We start from the raw sequence: 17,120 nt of genomic DNA, 5'->3' as shown, positions 1-17,120 counted from the left end.
TCACCACACTGTCACCACAAATTCATCCGCTGTAACACTATTATTTTGAAGCTTTTATTTGGGTTACTATGCAAATTTATGTAACTGACTCCATTTATGTAGAATCAAATTGCATAAAAAATATTTCAAAAATATTGGGAGTGCATGCACATGTGCACACAAGCAAATTTACAATCAAAACACTTACCAGTTGGCTAAAATTGCAACTTGTAAGCTTGGCTTTCCCTATCCATGATCCAAACATTCAAATAATAAAGCAAAACTCTAGCATTTTACATCTTTTTACTCTCACAGTACTTCCCCATACAAGAAAATGTGTCTGAACTCTGCCCAGCAAATTAGGTGGTGCCTTTGACATCCTGAAAATGCATCCACATGCTTACTTATGTAACAAAACATGGCTACACCAAAATCAAGGTGAAATCCTTCTTTCCATCAAAACTATTAAGGAAAAATGAACTGGATATTAACGACGACTTCAAAAAGTACACGCAGACTCATTATAAAGGAGTTCTTTTACAGATACATGGTATTTTTGTTTTCTTCTTATCTGTTACATTAATTTCAACATTAACAGAGTTACAGCAACAGTGGCAGATGAAGCAGTGATTATACATTAATGCTTATTTTCTTACCTTCACATTGGGTGTATAAATGTTCCTCAGAGAAGCAAGGGCTGCAGAAAGTCCATCAGTACTATAACCAATCCACAAGGCTTGAAGTTGACTGGAAGAAATTCCAGTCCTTTTACTGAGACCCTAGCAGAAATGATACAACAGAAAATCTCTCTATAGTATTAGAAATACTATTTATAGCTATATCTCATCAATATAAAGAGAACTAACATATATTTGTTAACCCTGGTAACAATCTAAAGTATTTTGTATAAGATTCTAACAAATTATTAAAGTAACTCAGATGAGAATCTCTAAGACACATCAATTCGTTAAGATCATGAAAGTTATTAAGCTATCAGCTTTACCTTAAATATGTGAGCTTTAAGTATATGATGACCAAGTTCCATAGTTTGTTGGCGGTTTAACTTTCCCTCTTGTCGAGAAAACATGAAAGCCAGTAGAGCATGTCCACTCCTAGTGAAAAGGACGGGATTGAAAAAGAACTGTTTTTATAAGTACACTTCCAGTAAATATCCTAACATGCACACCTTGACTTTCTTTATCAGACTACTGAAACATCCTTATAACTTGATTTAAATAATTAGATGTTCAAATATCATGAAAGGCAAATTTTCTAATGGCTATCCAAACCTTCACCAGTGTAGAAAGCAACTATGTTAAGTACAGCTAGTTCACTTACTCAAACAAATTGAATAGCAACCTAAATTTAAACAACTGATCATTAAAAAAAAACTCTATCAAATCATGAAACTTCACTGAAGCCTGCAAGACTGGTAGTTTGCAGATGGCATACACGAAACCAAATGATATCACAGCTATCTTGACTGTTGCAGCTTTCCAAGTAACACACAACATCTGGAAATATCTGCAACGGTTGTCGTAATTTATCAAAAGATAGGAGCTGCTTCTGTCTTGTTTGTTTGTTTGTTGCTTTCATCATCACATCTATGAGAAATTATTTTCACAAAGATTTAACAGAGAAAAAAGGGAGATTTCACATTTGAAATATACTCTTATTACTTCTCTATTGTTACCTAACATGAAACCTATTGTCAGATTTGATGAAGCTTTGGACACTGACTTGCATACTGCTCCCCCTTTTGTACGTTTCATCTTACAGTCACAAACTGCAGGTACCTCAGATAAAATCCAATCTTTTTAGAAGTGAAAAACTCAAATCCTTTCAAAATTTGATATAAATTGTGTATTTAGTTATTCTACATCTACAGTAGCTGGTGTTCTAGCAAAGTGTGGAAATGGCAAAACCCTGAGGTATGCCACATACCATACATTAATCTGATCATATACTACAATAGGACAATTGACCACATGCTAACTCAGAAACTGTTTTGCTGATGAAGCTGGGGCAGGGCTTCTCATATCATCTTCACACATTTCTGAACAGAATTTTTCATAAAGGGCAGCTTTAAGTAAAACTTGGAAACAAGTCTTTCTGTTAAGAGCATGCGTTGTGCATCACATGTTCAGCTGGCCCAGAGAGCACCTAGCAATGTCGAAAGACAGTATGGGCCAAACAGTCTGCAAACCTGATAATTCTGCCTACTGAAATGTTTTTTGTTAAGCCCACTCTCTAAAGCACAGAGAAGTCTTGGGTCTGTAATAATTTTATAAATCAGCGTCAATTTTTCTTTTGTAGAAACAAAAAAATATGGAAACTGAGCCCAAATGATCTGTTTTTCTTTCTGTTCCTGCACTCTGAACAGACATGGTGTTGCTGCACATAATTGTCAACTATTTTACTATATTAATAACAACATAATACTCTCAATTCTCAAGGATTATAGTGAAGTCAAATGCAAATTCTGCAAAGTCAATTATTTTTGTCACTTCTGATGACAATACTGTTTCTGGTCAAGTTTACCTTGATCATTCCTTGTAACTTCTGGCAACTGCTCAAGTTTACTTTCAAATATGCAAAAGTTTTCATCTGGAAAAAGTTAGCCGTGCTTTTGTTTTACCATTACTCTCTCCTCTCACCAATTGTTGAAAACAATTATGTAAAACATAACTGCAGTTATTTGAATATGATTTACTGCAAGTTTCATTTACCTTGGCTCACACAAGAAGTCAGTATTTTCACCGTCTGCTCTCCAAACAAGCCATTCCCTGAAGGAAGGATGGCAGAACATACGTGTTTTGTCACGTCTTTTTATCAGAAAACATGAAAGGGCCTCCATCCTTTGGCTGAAGTCTTCCCATTGTTGTTCACCATTTATTTGGCCTGCATTAATAGCTTGGAAAATCTGGTCATCTGTCATGGGATGTAGGGATGCCAGTGCCACATTTAATATCGGGAGGGCTCGCTCAAAAGCAGAGTTTGTCATGAACTTCATGTTACACTGAAGTAAGTACAGTTCTGATAGAGACACTGGAACTACCTTATAGCTTGCACTTTTGATTACTAAATGACCTTTTTGGAAAAGATCCAAAGTCAGTTTCAAGTAGAGATAAGATCCCAGGCTTCTCATGATCAGGTGGTTACTCACTTTCCCAATAATAGCTGAATCAGCTTTTCCATTTAAAGATATGTTGTTTATAATTTCCTGACTGCTATTAATTCTGTACTGAATGTAAGCATTCAAGTCATCATGAATTTCTTTGTTGTCTGGAAAACTGTCCAGGGATATTGTGATAAAGGGAAGTGAACTTGCTACTTCCTGAAGAGGGGGAAGAAAGAAAAAACACACAAGCATTATAGCATTCCAGCACTGAACACTCACTAATGCATCTTTCCTATAGCTGTCTTCTGTAATGAGTATTAGGCAGATTAAAAACAAGCTTGCTATCTCTACTCTGGTTTTGCAAATACTGTTCACTGATAACAGCATAACAGCATTTCTGCATAGGAAGTTCTCAAACACAAGATCACTATGTGCTTCTAGTTATTATTATTATTATTAAATCTTTCACTCATTCATTTGTTCATTTCTCTCTTGAAGGCCAAGGAAACATACTCTGATTTCACCACTACTTGTATTACCAATTCTACTAACATACTCAAGAAAGTGATTCAAAACAAAGCATACTCCTGATATGATAATTTTTCACCATAAAGAAACATGCAACAACATAGAAGGAAAAAAAACACACCAAAGACTTGACTTGGAATTCCTCTAAAACCAGTGCTTTTCATAATAATGCAGCAACACAAATATAAAAGATCACTTTGTCTTTGAAAGTAAGAAAAAAGTTAAAAGGTGTTCTTACCTTGAAGTTAGTTCTTACAGTCACAATGAGCTTCAGCCATGGAGGAAATTGACAAATTATATTTGTGATAAATGATGAAATTGTGTCACCATAATCAGGTTTATGAAATTCAGCATCATTTAGACCATCTACCAAAATTATGTAATCATCGTCAGGAATTTTCTGCTCTGAAATAAAAAAATAAAAAAAAGAAGTGATTATACGTTCTCCCATTATGTGGCATATTTTTATTCCCAAATTTTAAACATCAAGGATTCTATGATTTTATGAACAATGTATTTTTATGCACAGCAATACATTTTATTGCATTTAGACATTATTTTAGACATTGAACATTTAAACAACTGAAAAACAGTACTATCATCACTTAAACCAGCCCACTCTTTATACTTAATGATACTGGTCAGATAATTAAAAAAATTCGGTTGAAATGTTGTAACTATAATACAACATTGACACAGAGCGCTAAGAAATGGAAGCAATCACTTACAATACAGTGTTTTCAACTGTGATTATGGATCTATTTTACAACCGCTTTAAAAAGAGTAAGAGATTAAACAAGGCTGTTAGCATGTAACAGGGATGAGATGCATGGATATGGGACGAATGCATACGCATACTGTTTAGGCTATTAATTGATACCACTTTTAATTACTAACCATTTACTTAAAACTTATACTTTACTGGATTTACCATACAAAGAAAAGCATGCAATTTACAAAAATCTTGAAAGCATTGGTTTGTACTTTTAAATTTGAGAAGAAAAGCTGTAACAGCTTGATAAACTAACATTGTTCATTTTGAGCACTGGTTAGGAATGAAAATCCTGGGGTAAACGTAAGATTCGATGATGCATTTCACAGGTATTTGTTAACAGACACCAAAAAAAAATAATCAAGAACTGCAGATCAATTTTCATAGAAATGAATGAACTCTGTTCAGACACAGAAAAATCTCCTCCCTCAACCTACTATATATGAAGTACATCCTCAGCTGGCATATAGACTGTGAAGCTATCTATTTTCAGGGAATATTTTTCAAGATTTTTTTTTCTTAAATACAAAATCATGTTGTCACATGCTTTCTTGGAAAACTGTCATATTTCAGTTTAAAAAGCAAGTAAAAAACTCATCCAATTTGCAGATGTTTAGGCACAGAAAATTACTAAGCAAAAAAAAAGTGACTAAAGTCAACAGCATCTCAAAACAAAATCTTTTAATACAAGATATAGCAGCCTTAGCTTCAAGCCACAAAGTTATCCTTGAGTTTTCTGGCAAAAAGTAAATGTAAAGTTTCCATAATTTTTAATGTTTCGTAGAATTCTACTTTAAAATGCAAAAGACCTGTTTAAAAACTATTATTGTTACAAACATTTACCACAGTTAAGGAATCCCTTCTCCAGGAACGTTCTGCTTTACTTATTTCTCTTTTGGCATTAAATTAGATGTTTCTAAGTTCTTCCCCCCGACAATATTTATGAAATTTAGATTCAGTTTCCAAATCATTTCTTGTTTGATTTACCTTTTCTGAGGTTTGAAAGTGGTTCCAGCACTCCCCTTTTAAAAGCTGCTGCTGGATCTTGGACACAAGATCTCAGGCTAAGCATGCTTTGTAGATGAGGCTCTTTTATTAGAAGATCTCTGTATGCTGTTAATTGGTTGGAACGGCAAAGTAAGGCTGCAATACTGTGCACAAATTCTGGGACAAGACAGGTGTATGTGTTGTCAGCTTGACAATAATGATAAGCAACGACCTGGAGAAAAAAGAAAAAACAAAAGGCTTACCCATTTAATACTTAAGATGGCACTTGTTAGTCCAATTACAATAAAGGTTTACCAAATTTCTCTTTCAGCTACAGAGTATTTTTCAGTGTTAGAATAATTATCTAATTCCATAATCGTTGTCAGATGGCTTATGCCAAGAGGTGTAAAGGCACAAGAAGTTAGATCGTGAAATAGATTTTGATATTGTAGGCCATGCAAAACGGAAAAGAATTCAAAATGTCAGATTCTGGCAGGAAAATATAGTAATTTGAGTTCATCCCACTTGAATACAGGGGGATGAATATCTAATCTCTAAGAAACTAAAGTAGTAAAGGCAAAAAAAATAATTTGAGTCTCCACTAAGCAAGCTATTAGCTAAAACTAAACAAAATTGTGCCACACTAAACACCCCAGGACCAACTTGATCATCATTAGGCAACAGCAAATGACAAACAGCTACTGAAGACATCCTCATAGAGGCAAAAGGACAACTGGCTTCATTATGATTAGTGCAAAGGTATGTACCACTTAATAATAAAACATAATATAGATTGTATTCCTTTGAAAAATCAAATAACAAGAAAAATACTCTGTTTACAGTAGACAGCCAAAGTCTAGCAGCACAACAATCAACCTTTAATGCAGAAACATACAATAGAATATCCCGAGTTGGAAGGGACCCACAAGGATCACTGAGTGCAACTCCTGGGTCCACACAGGACCACCCAAAAATCAGACCCCACGTCTGAGAGCGTTGTCCAAATGCTGCTTAAACTCCATCAGGCTTGATGCCGTGACTGCTGCCCTGGGAAGCCTATTCCAGTGCCTGACTACCGTCTTGGTGCAGAACCTTTTCTTAACACCCAGCCTGAGCCTCCCCTGGAAACTCTATGCTGTTCTCTCGAGTCCTGTCGCTGGCCCCAGAGAGCAGAGATCAGTGCCTGCCCCCTGCCCCTCCCTCTGCTCCCCTTCAGAGGAAGCTGTAGGCCGCCATGAGGCCTTCCCTCAGTCTCCTCCTCTCTGGACTGAGAACCAAGGGACTTCAGATGCTCCTTGTGCATCTTGTCCTCCAGACCCTTCACCACCTTCATAACCCTTCCTTGGGCACTAACTGTTTTATGCCCAAAACTGGCACTCAAAACTGCACACAGTGCCCAAAGTAAGGCTGCACCAGGCAGAGCAGGGTGGGATGGTGTCACCCCCCCCCCCCAAATCCCTGACCAGCTAGCAGTACTGTGCCAGAGGCACCCCAGGGCACGGTCAACCCCCTTTGCCACCAGGGCACACTGCTGATCGCTATTCAACTTGCCGTTGACCAAAACCCCCAGATCCGTGAGCCAGCAATGTGCCCTTGCTGCCAAGAAAGACAATGGTAGCCTAGGGTGCAACACGAAGAGCACTGTCTGTAGGAAAGAAAATAATTGCACTTCAGCGCTTTTCATAAAATAGTTTCCAAAAAAACCTTGTATCATGGAATATAGATGCATTATATACAGTCCAAATATTTTATTGTCTTTTTCTTTCAGAATTTTGCCTGTGGAAAGCATACTGAGCAACTACTTGAAGAGAACACATGGCCTCTTTTTCAAGTTAAGGATCCCAATCTTCTCATACACATAGAAGAGACTGGAAGTTTTTAATTGAATTTAATTCTATTACTTTACTTAAACTAAAGAATTCAATTAATAACTTGAAAGGTATATAGCTGGTTTCACCAGCCATGAAACTTGCACGTCTTTTTTAAGTGTCCAATGTTACCGCCTGTTCTCCCATCACTGACTATTTGAAATATTCAGAAGGCTTTGCAAATCAGACTGTCTCCACCCAGGCTATATGTTTTCTAATATGCTGAAAGAAAAAATCCATTAGTAATGGAAAACTCACCTTTGAAGCAAGTCGCCTCACAGAATCACCTGTTTGATTTTGGTATTCAGGACTACCAGGACAGTTCAAAGTCTTCATTGTGTATGTACCACTTGTTGGAGGAGTAGACAGAGGTAACTGACTTAAAGGAATCTCCTGACAGGAGTCACCACCTATTTTTAAAAGGCAACAAATGCAAACAAGACCAAATTTGCTGAAAACAGACTGTTTTATACGAAAGCATTACAGAATCTCTTTATCGCTAGTAGAAAAATCGCCTGCTCCTGTGCTCTTAAGAGGTGGTACTTCAAAAGTGACCAGCATTGTTGGACCCTAATGGCTTCTAAAGCAGATTCCCAGTGGAGCTTACTAATTAGTTCCCTGAGCAGCCTGAATTCTTCTCTCATACTGCCAATACTTTGGGGTATGCACTGCATGATAGAATGAAGAGATTCTACATTGTCTCCATTTTACCTTGCTTTTTGATGGGCTAAGCCCATGGTAGGTACATTATGTGGAAGGTATTTTTCAAAACATTTGTGGAGGAGTTGGTGAAGTCCTAGTAACTTAAGTCAGAAAAGCAAACATACTGACTCGTTATCAGTACAATAACCCAAACAATTATTCAGAGAAGAGACTTACTTTGGGGGGATGAATTAGGACTATTTGAAGCTATTTGCCTCATGCGACCTCCATGGCAGCTAAGTGCCACCAGCCGTGAAATAATAGCAGTTTTCCCGAATCCCACACTTCCAGTAATGACTGCTCCCTGGTTCTCTGCCGGATCTGTATTCTTCATTTTTTCTTCAATTGCTTGAAACAGCCATTCTCTTCCAACAAACACCGAGTCTGTTGTTATGCTTGGCACTTCAAACAACAGTGGCTTCAGCAAAATATCTTGAGGCTTATAGGGAACGAAACGTGCTGAGAAGAGGTGGCAGGGAGAAAAATTTATTAGAAACTAGTTGTGCAATAGAACAGCACTGCTTCAGAAGACAATTTTGTTCAGCGACTTGTTGATCATGTTCATAATCAGACTTTTTAGAGCTTCCACCATGAAAATAATAAAAGCTGATCTGCTTGGTTTGGGTCACCTCCATAACTCCTATGTGAATTAAATTATAAATAAGTTACAAGTATAATTTCAGGATATTTTTTACAATTGAATTTGAGTTTTCTTAAAAGTGCATCAATAATTCCATAAATTGATAAGTTTCAAACATTTTTCAATTTAACATGAGTTACACTGCTGAACATTTCAGTACCATGTCTTCGAAGCTGTAAATATATGTACAGAAAAATGTACAGAGAAGAATTCTTTGTTAAACCAGAAAAAATATTTTTGAAGTAATATAAAAAAATTACTATCCTCTTTTTCAGTACTTTTGAAGCCATAAGAACAGAAAGTACTCAGCACAGCTAAAAGTGTGGTCGCATTTGATTACTTGAATCTAAACATTTGCTGAACACGTGACAAGATATACAGGAGAGAAGAAGAATTTGGTTTTAGTTGCATTAAATACATTAAAATTTACAGAAACATAATGTTCACTAATATAATGGTATGAGGATTCATTAACTAAATCTAATGGTACACATCAGCATTGATCGACAAATGTGAAAAAACATAAGTGAAAGACGACAGGATAACCTTTTCCTGCTTTTAATTGCTATTGATCAGTTAACAGAACCTGCAGATGACTAAGCTGGTTAAGAGAAGAAAGGAAAATATAACCCACCTCACTTGCATTTAACATAACCTTGGTATTTTCAGACTCAAAGACCAGAAATATTAAAGAATATTTTTGTCATTAACACATCTAATGGTATTAGATCAGTTTTCTTCCTAAAACACAATTCTAATGACAGCGTCTGAAGATTTTTAATCCAGTGTAGTCTCTCAAATTGTAGTATGCTATTACCTAAGTATTGCAGATGATAAAATCTGGCAATCATGAAAATCAGTCTTTCCTAAACACTGGTATTACACAACTTCAGTTCGGACATTCACATGATCTGCACAACACTGCTTATACACACTTAGTTAAACAATACACTGATTAAAAGCCACACATTCAATTTCTAAACAGCAAAAAGCGTGAACAAGCATGTTATTTTCAGACATATTGAGTGATCTGTGAAGTGCACAATACAATATCATTTTGTAGGATATGGTGTTTACAAAGATCTCAGAACGTCTATGTTATGAAACTACTTAACAACTGTGTGACCGTGCCAAGACAGATGCAGATGTAAATGTTTACCTTTACTTTCCTGCTGCACTCTTCCACCAGCAGTGTTGTGCCAAGGCAAGCGAATTGAAGTGCGTAAAGGAGTATTTCTTTGTCCATCCAAATAACTCAGATCTTCCAGTTTGGTAGAACTTGTTGCTAAAGTATTAAAGAATTGAAGCTTATTTTTCTTACAGTATAATTTACAATGAGCGTTGTTATTTACTATATTTCTTTCCTCAACATAGTACTTACACATGTTTTCTAAATGATTTTAGCTAACTTTTACTTTAAAAAAAAAAACTGGCAATTTCTCTCTAGAGATCTTTTCTTACTACACTATCTCCTTGAAATATCCGTTTGAAGAGTGGTGTTCTTTAGTCAGATTTGAGTTTTATTGATTTATGTATTTAATGAAAAATATTAACATCAAAATCTAAACTGACACTAAAATTCCTGAAAAGAAGCTAAAAAACAAACAAACAAAGAGACAGAGGGTACAAATTATTCAGTAAAACTTCTTACTTCTGCACAGAAACACAGGAACTACCTGATTCTTTCATCTCAATTTCTTTCTGAGTTGCCATCGATCTGTACCATGCAATTAGCCTAGCAGACACTGCATTACTCCACCACATTCAGGACATCAGCAATATTGCATTAACTCTCTAAGCTTCCCCATACTCCTTTGCACAGATAAACAGAACTCTAAACCATACAAAAGCTCTTGTTGAGAAACCATCTGCAACAGTAGTTGATTTCACACCGTACTCAATGCAATACAGCAATACTTCTACTGCGTAAGTCACTCTGAGAACAGTAACAGAATTTGTGTGCATCACTTCACAAATATTTGCTCAGCCACCATCTGCTGCAGTGGTTGAAGTCATTCATGTTATAGCATTTACAAAACTCATGCACTTTTAAGTCTAAGAGCAGCCAAAGCTAAAATCTGAGAATCTGTATTTCAGACAGATATAACAGTCACATTTCCCAAAATTTATGCAGTACTGCTACAACATCCATGAAAAGAAAGTGGTTGCCTGCTTCCTACCCAGCCATGTCCCAGAATCAGCATTACCCATGTCCAAGAGGCACCAGTTTTAAACTGACATGCAGATCAAGTACTTGGAGAGAACATAAATCACACAAAAGCAGCACAAATGCTCCAAATCATAACCAGAGTACATGAACTTAACATATGATACAGGAGTTAGAATATCTACTTTGTCAAGATCATGAACTCAAAAGTTTTCTTTAGGAAGAGGATAACAAGATAAAAAGAGAAAGCAAGAGCATAGTATGGTTTATGGTCCATCTCAGAACTCTGGAAAAGGCCCCCAGAATAAGAAGTCAGACATAGTAACTGGGAATGCAGCAACAGGAAGTCACATTCAGTGATTCCTAGAACAAGACACCTACTTGTCTGAGCAGGGATTGGAGGTGTGACAACTTCCAATCTCATGTTCATAAAGAAAGAGACCAGCTTCATCAGTCTCTTATCTGCAAGGGTACTGAAAATCAATTATTTTTCTTGCACATGTAGCAAAATTGTCCAGTTTTTAAAAAGGGATATTTAGCATTGGCACTCAAAAGCCAGAAAACAGTCTGGCTACAGTCATCTACAGCTTAGAGCACACTAGATTTCACAAAAATCTGTAGCCAAAATCTCTACAACACCAGATACTAGAACAACTTAGAAAAGGATATTACAGTTCTTTTGACAGTTTTGCACAGAGCATTAACTTATCTGCACTATAAAAGCTATAGGTCAGCTCACTCAACAGGCAAATTACAGCTAAATCAAGCCATTTTCAAAGCAGACTCAAATATTGTTTCTAACATTTGTAATTCTACAACTATATAAATAGCTACAGGCATGCTTAATTCATTGCAATTCTTTGCTAGTGCTCACTCTGAGAAATTCACTTCTGTGAACAGCATGATTCTAATGAATAAACACAAAAGAAAACATAGCAATTAAACTAAAAATCTTGGTAACTCTCCTGCTGTGAACCTGGTCATCATTGTATTCATATCACTATATGTTGCTGCAAAATAATCCTTGAACAGTATAATTTTAATTGATTTTGAAACACTGTGCATTTTTACGGTATTTTAAAACCTCAAATTACATTTGTCAAGACTGCAGCGTGTGGCTTTCAGTATCTTTCATGACACTTCATGAACCATTCTAAATGTAAGACTATTTTGTATTAGCACTGGATTTTGGCTATTACTGACAAGTATTAAGTTATTGATAACACTGAACTGCCAATTAGCATCTTTTTCTTTTGCAGTTCCAGTATATTACAATTTCCTGGACTTTTCAGAAACTAACACTCTATATATATGTCCTTCAAAAATGAAAAGGAGAGTGTTTCTCTTTTTTCAGCAAACCAACATGTTTGTACATTCACAGTGAAAACACAGAACTAGTGCTTATTCATAATCTATAACTTTACAGGTCCAAAACTTAAAGTGGTATTGTCAGAACTTAAAAATTCTCAAAGTTGCTAGCAGATTATATGCCAAAAGATTGCTCTTGATAACATCAAAAGCTGGTTTACTAACAGTACTTCCCCCATGAAACTTATCATGCTAAGGAAATTCTATGCAGCATTTTTTTTCATCTTTTAAACTTAGAATACTCCCTGTTATTAGCAACATTTTCTAGCTGCAATTAAGTATGTCTTCCCCTCTTCCTTCTAGGAATCACCAACACCCAAGCTCTAACCTGTTTATTGAAGTTTTCTTCACTTTGCATTTAGTAGTTTTCTTCTAACTTGTTAGCTAAATCTACTGTCTCATATATGGCACCCATGCTCAGGAGAGCACTTTGTCAGATCATTTTGCTTGGAGAGTTATATTTCTGTAAGCAAACGGAATTTGATGGGTTCTACTAGTACAGCTCAAGTCAGATGTGCTTCTTCAGGGATTTTTGGATTTTACAAGACTTATAAAAAGTAGGGGTGAGGTTGCATATGTGTCTATCATAACTAAACAGACTAACATTTTCTGAATGGAATGATTCAACTAGAAAGCAGAATTTCACGTAGCTATTTAAATAATAATAATAAAAAAGTAATATGCGTTACTTGTTCACAGACCAAAGTATCATTTTGGTCTTAGTGTTAATCAGATTTACAGCTCTAGTGAATGTGAGCACACAGAAAAAGCAACAAACTTGAGGTGTTTTTTGATACCATACAGAGTCCTAGGATGACTGATGGATTTTAAAGTGTCCCCAAAGTTCTGCCTTAACCAATACCTACTAAACACAAGATGAACACTGTACGATAATTTTAAACAATTTAAGTAATACTTATCCATTCAGTTTAGAAACTACGCTTTTTTTTTTTTCCTGTGTGTGTCCTATGAAAACACTTTCAAACTAACAATATAACTTCAATTGTAAGATCAAGCAGAAATGTCACATCATTAACAAAAACATCCATTTTTCTATTTCAAGACTTTACCTGCAACAGAGTTTGGACGAGGCATTATCAAAGATCCAGAACTTTGAGTATAAGGAACAGGACCCTCTCCCATTGGTACTTCTTTTGCCAAATTCTCAGCAGATCCAATAGCCTCCTCTTCTGCAACCGGTGAACAATTATCTGTTCTTCGATCATGACTAATCCCTTGATGTGCTCCAGCTCTGAGACTCCCGTCCTTACTCCATTCCAAACTGGATCCACTACGATCATCGTTTTCTGACGAACTTGTTATCGTTGCTGAGAAATTAAAAGAAATTGAAGTACACAGCAGAGGAAAACGGCCCACCTGTGCATTATAATTTTCATACTCAGATGGCATTTGGGGCCTGCAGATAACAGTCAAGTAGTTCTCCACTGGATATTTTGTTTAATTTGAGTAATATTACTTAATTAAAGCCAAACAACACAGCTTAGAAAAATTCAAATTGTAAAAAACACTTCAGAAAGCAGACAAAAAAAATGTTCAGAAGAATCTAGGTATGTCTTTAGATCTGTGTAATCTGTGCTGAGTGGAAAAAAACACTAAAACATTTATGATCTTGTATGACAGATCTATTACTTTCCCCAAATACGTCTCAATTTCTTTTAAAATTTAAAAATCTATATAATATCTTGAAAATTTTCAAACTATTCTGTAAACACAGAAACAACAAAAGCTCTGTAAGAAATAAGAATAGCGCTTCTAGAGCGAGAACAAAAACTAAAAATGTGAATTATCAAAATAATACATTTAAAGTCAAATATTTTACAAACAGAATTCAAAATTCAATTCATTGAAAACATTTGTACAGTTTTTCTGAAGTCAGAAAAGAGAGGCTGTGGATGCCCCATCCCTGGAGGTGTTCAAGGACAGATGAGGCCCTGGGCAACCTCATCTAGTGGGTGGTAACCCTGCCCATGGCAGGGGGGTTGGAACTAGATATCTTTAAGGTCCCTTCCAACCCAGGCCATTCTATCGTAAGTCAGAAGGCTTGCCCCAAGCCTACTTGTGACCAACAGTATTGTTCATAGTGTAACATCCTGTATACTGTATAAATGATAAAAACCTCAATACTGTTCAGAGATCTAGCTCAGCTAACAGCTTAGCTGCATTAGGATGGCAGTCAGCCTGGACTCTCACATACCTCACAAACTAATCTTGGCAGAACACTTCCTGCAACTGAGATTTATACAAGGTTTCCTAAGTACCTGCTACATTTCACTGGCAGAAAGAGTACAAGGCTAGATGCACGTTTGATCAGGCCCAGTAGAGTATATGAATGAAATTTTAGATTAAACACTCTGATTTCGGTTTTTAAAGTATTTCAATGTACTACTGTATAAAGTAAATACAAGGCTCAAAAAAGTTTTTTCTGTTTATTATAAATAAATCAGGGAACATATACAAATAATTTCTCAGTGCTATGTGAAACTCTTTAGCAGTAAGATGTACCATTGTGGTTTTCTTTGCTGTAGAAGTACCAGATGCCACAAAATATACAACACAGTGCTATACAGATCCTTAGCTAAATGACAACTGCGGACTACACAGGTTTTTTGGATGCTGCATTACAGAATAGTAGTTTTCCACTGCTGTAGCAATTTGCTCAATGAAAGCTGAACCAATTTTAACTGCATTATCTAGAATGCTCCAGATAGTCCAGTTTGTTGGTTGGGGGCACAACTGTAACTAATAGAGGTCTCCTACAACATCTGAAAGTGTGAAGAATTTATACTTCTACAATCTCCTGTACTGATGTTTATTAAAACTCCACTAATATATTTGCATAAGAATGCTTTGCAAATACATACTGCTTATTGTATGTTTAATAGTGAAATTACTGTTTAATTTAAAATTTTTTCCATATTTACATTGCAGTTTCACAAAATATTTGAACAACAAATATTTAAGCGATCACTCTGTATTTTGAATGCTTGAAAGTTCACCTAAATCAATGAGAACAGCATGTCTGTATGACAGAACACCTAATCATTCAAAATTATCTTGGAAAAAAAGTTAGGTCTAGAGTAACAATCAAACAACTATTAATAAGGGGAAATAAAACATGAAAAAAAGAAGAAGCTTGATAAATCAGGAAAAGTGTTTTTTTTTTTTTTTTTTTTCCCCCTGTTTTGGTTTGATTTGGGAGATTTTTTGTATTTATTTCAGTCTTTGAACCGGGGAGAGGAAAGAAAATAGTGTATTACCAAAACTTCACAACTTAACTTCAACTAAAGTTAAAGATCATCACATTATACACTTCTTACCTTGACCCAGCTTCTACAAAGTATTTCATTATAACTGCTAGCTTATATATGAATGTATACAACAGAGAAAAATATAACATTGGATGAATGGGCACCAAGGGAAAAAATAACAGTCAATCGATGCTTGTTCAAATAATATCTATGTGAACTGTGGACTCCCCACAGGCTAAGATTTTAAGTGTTACAGGTATATATGTGACAACTCTACATTGGGCTGACCACATCGCCAATGAAGTGGAAATCCTAAATTTTTATGAAACATATCTAAGTAGAATTGCCTAATATCTACATATTTACATATCACAGTGTTAGTAAAGCACTGGTGTAGTTATGAAGGTAGAACTGTCTTTGTAACCATGTCCTATCTGTGAAACCTGTTTTGCTGTAATTGTACAGCTCTCACAAATCTGTCATTCACAGAACTGATTTGAACTATTCTATTAAAAAAAAGCAAAGTCACTATAAAACATTAAACAAGGAAATGACTGAAATATACTAACAGATAAATATTTTTTGAAACAGAAGACATTACTGTCTCTTGTAGTCATACACTGCTGTATTTTTATAGCAATATACACACTTGTACAATCATTTCAGTTTGTTTTATACTTGCACTAGTGTAATTGAAGCAGGAATCCCTAAAGTCTGACAAAGCTTAAAACTAATGGATTCTATTCTCAAGTCAAGCAATTACAGATCTATGAATCCATAAGCAGCAAATCTGCTATGGAAGAAGTTCACAAAATAATTTCCTAAAAACAAAGTACTTAAATGTTATACAAATACAGAAGTTGGACTCAATGATCCCTGTAGATCCCTTTCAACTTGGGATATTCTAAGATGTTACATAAATGAGACTTTTGACCCATGAAAACCATCTCTCTTAGGGTAAATGACCAGTAAAAACGATGTTATGCCATAACATATGACTACTATTAATTACTTCACTTTCTAATTAAATTCAAGAACATCTATAAAGCCAGAGTGAAGTGTATTAGTACTTGCCAAGAAGTACTGATAATACGTTCTTAACTGTGTTAAGGAAACGTATGTTATCAGTACGTGGCAAGTACTGCAACAACAATCAAGTTACTATACATAACAGCAGGCAGGCAGGCAGATACCACTTTCACTTGCAACTCCTTCTATTAACAAAAGTTGCAATTAAAAAGTTAGTAAGTTCACAAAGACAATAACATGACTTAAGTTTATATTGTTAAATCGAGGCATTTAAGATTTAGAATTGCTTTCTTTTACAGCATCCCTAAATTTTGTCAAACTGCTAGAGCTAAATAAAACTGGAAGTTTGCTTTTGTAGATTGAGAAAGCTTCAGGTTAGGGGGCACACTGTGGCCTTCCTTCCCCCTCCCCCTGCCCCCCCACTTTTTTTTTTTTTTTAAGCTTAACAGCTGTTACAAAATCAATTTTAAATACCAACTCCTCAACCAATTGGTCCCTTCTAAAAAACTGACTAAATCAACAAAGAATAAATCTTCTTACAACAGTTTATAATAACTCTAAAATTATGCTTTTTACATCTTACTCTGGCTGTCCAGAGAATATTAAAGCAGCCATTTGAACACTCAAAGCTATAGGAAGATAGCTTTACTGATAAGGACTCACTAGGGAAGGGAGCAGAAATAGAGAAGA

The 17,120-nt window shown here is 35.6% G+C and overlaps 1 protein-coding gene across 9 annotated transcripts in view; it reads right to left on the bottom strand.

Annotated features, from left to right (window-relative positions):
* Positions 1-17,120, bottom strand: part of TANC1 (tetratricopeptide repeat, ankyrin repeat and coiled-coil containing 1) — a 98,339-nt gene that overhangs the window by 22,647 nt on the left and 58,572 nt on the right. For all 9 annotated transcript variants that reach the window (XM_040562558.1, XM_040562560.1, XM_040562561.1 and 6 more), the window contains 9 exons: positions 13,203-13,460; positions 9,757-9,882; positions 8,135-8,416; positions 7,514-7,665; positions 5,388-5,619; positions 3,867-4,033; positions 2,709-3,316; positions 983-1,091; positions 636-758 (listed from right to left, as the gene is read on the bottom strand). In XM_040562558.1, coding sequence (XP_040418492.1) covers positions 636-758; positions 983-1,091; positions 2,709-3,316; positions 3,867-4,033; positions 5,388-5,619; positions 7,514-7,665; positions 8,135-8,416; positions 9,757-9,882; positions 13,203-13,460 — 2,057 coding nt within the window. The remainder of the gene's footprint in view (positions 1-635; positions 759-982; positions 1,092-2,708; positions 3,317-3,866; positions 4,034-5,387; positions 5,620-7,513; positions 7,666-8,134; positions 8,417-9,756; positions 9,883-13,202; positions 13,461-17,120) is intronic.

This window comes from Cygnus olor, chromosome 6, assembly GCF_009769625.2.
Source record: "Cygnus olor isolate bCygOlo1 chromosome 6, bCygOlo1.pri.v2, whole genome shotgun sequence".
Taxonomy (NCBI): domain Eukaryota; kingdom Metazoa; phylum Chordata; class Aves; order Anseriformes; family Anatidae; genus Cygnus; species Cygnus olor.
The sequence above is the reverse complement of the archived record's forward strand: the minus strand, read 5'-3'. Positions and strand labels throughout refer to the sequence as shown.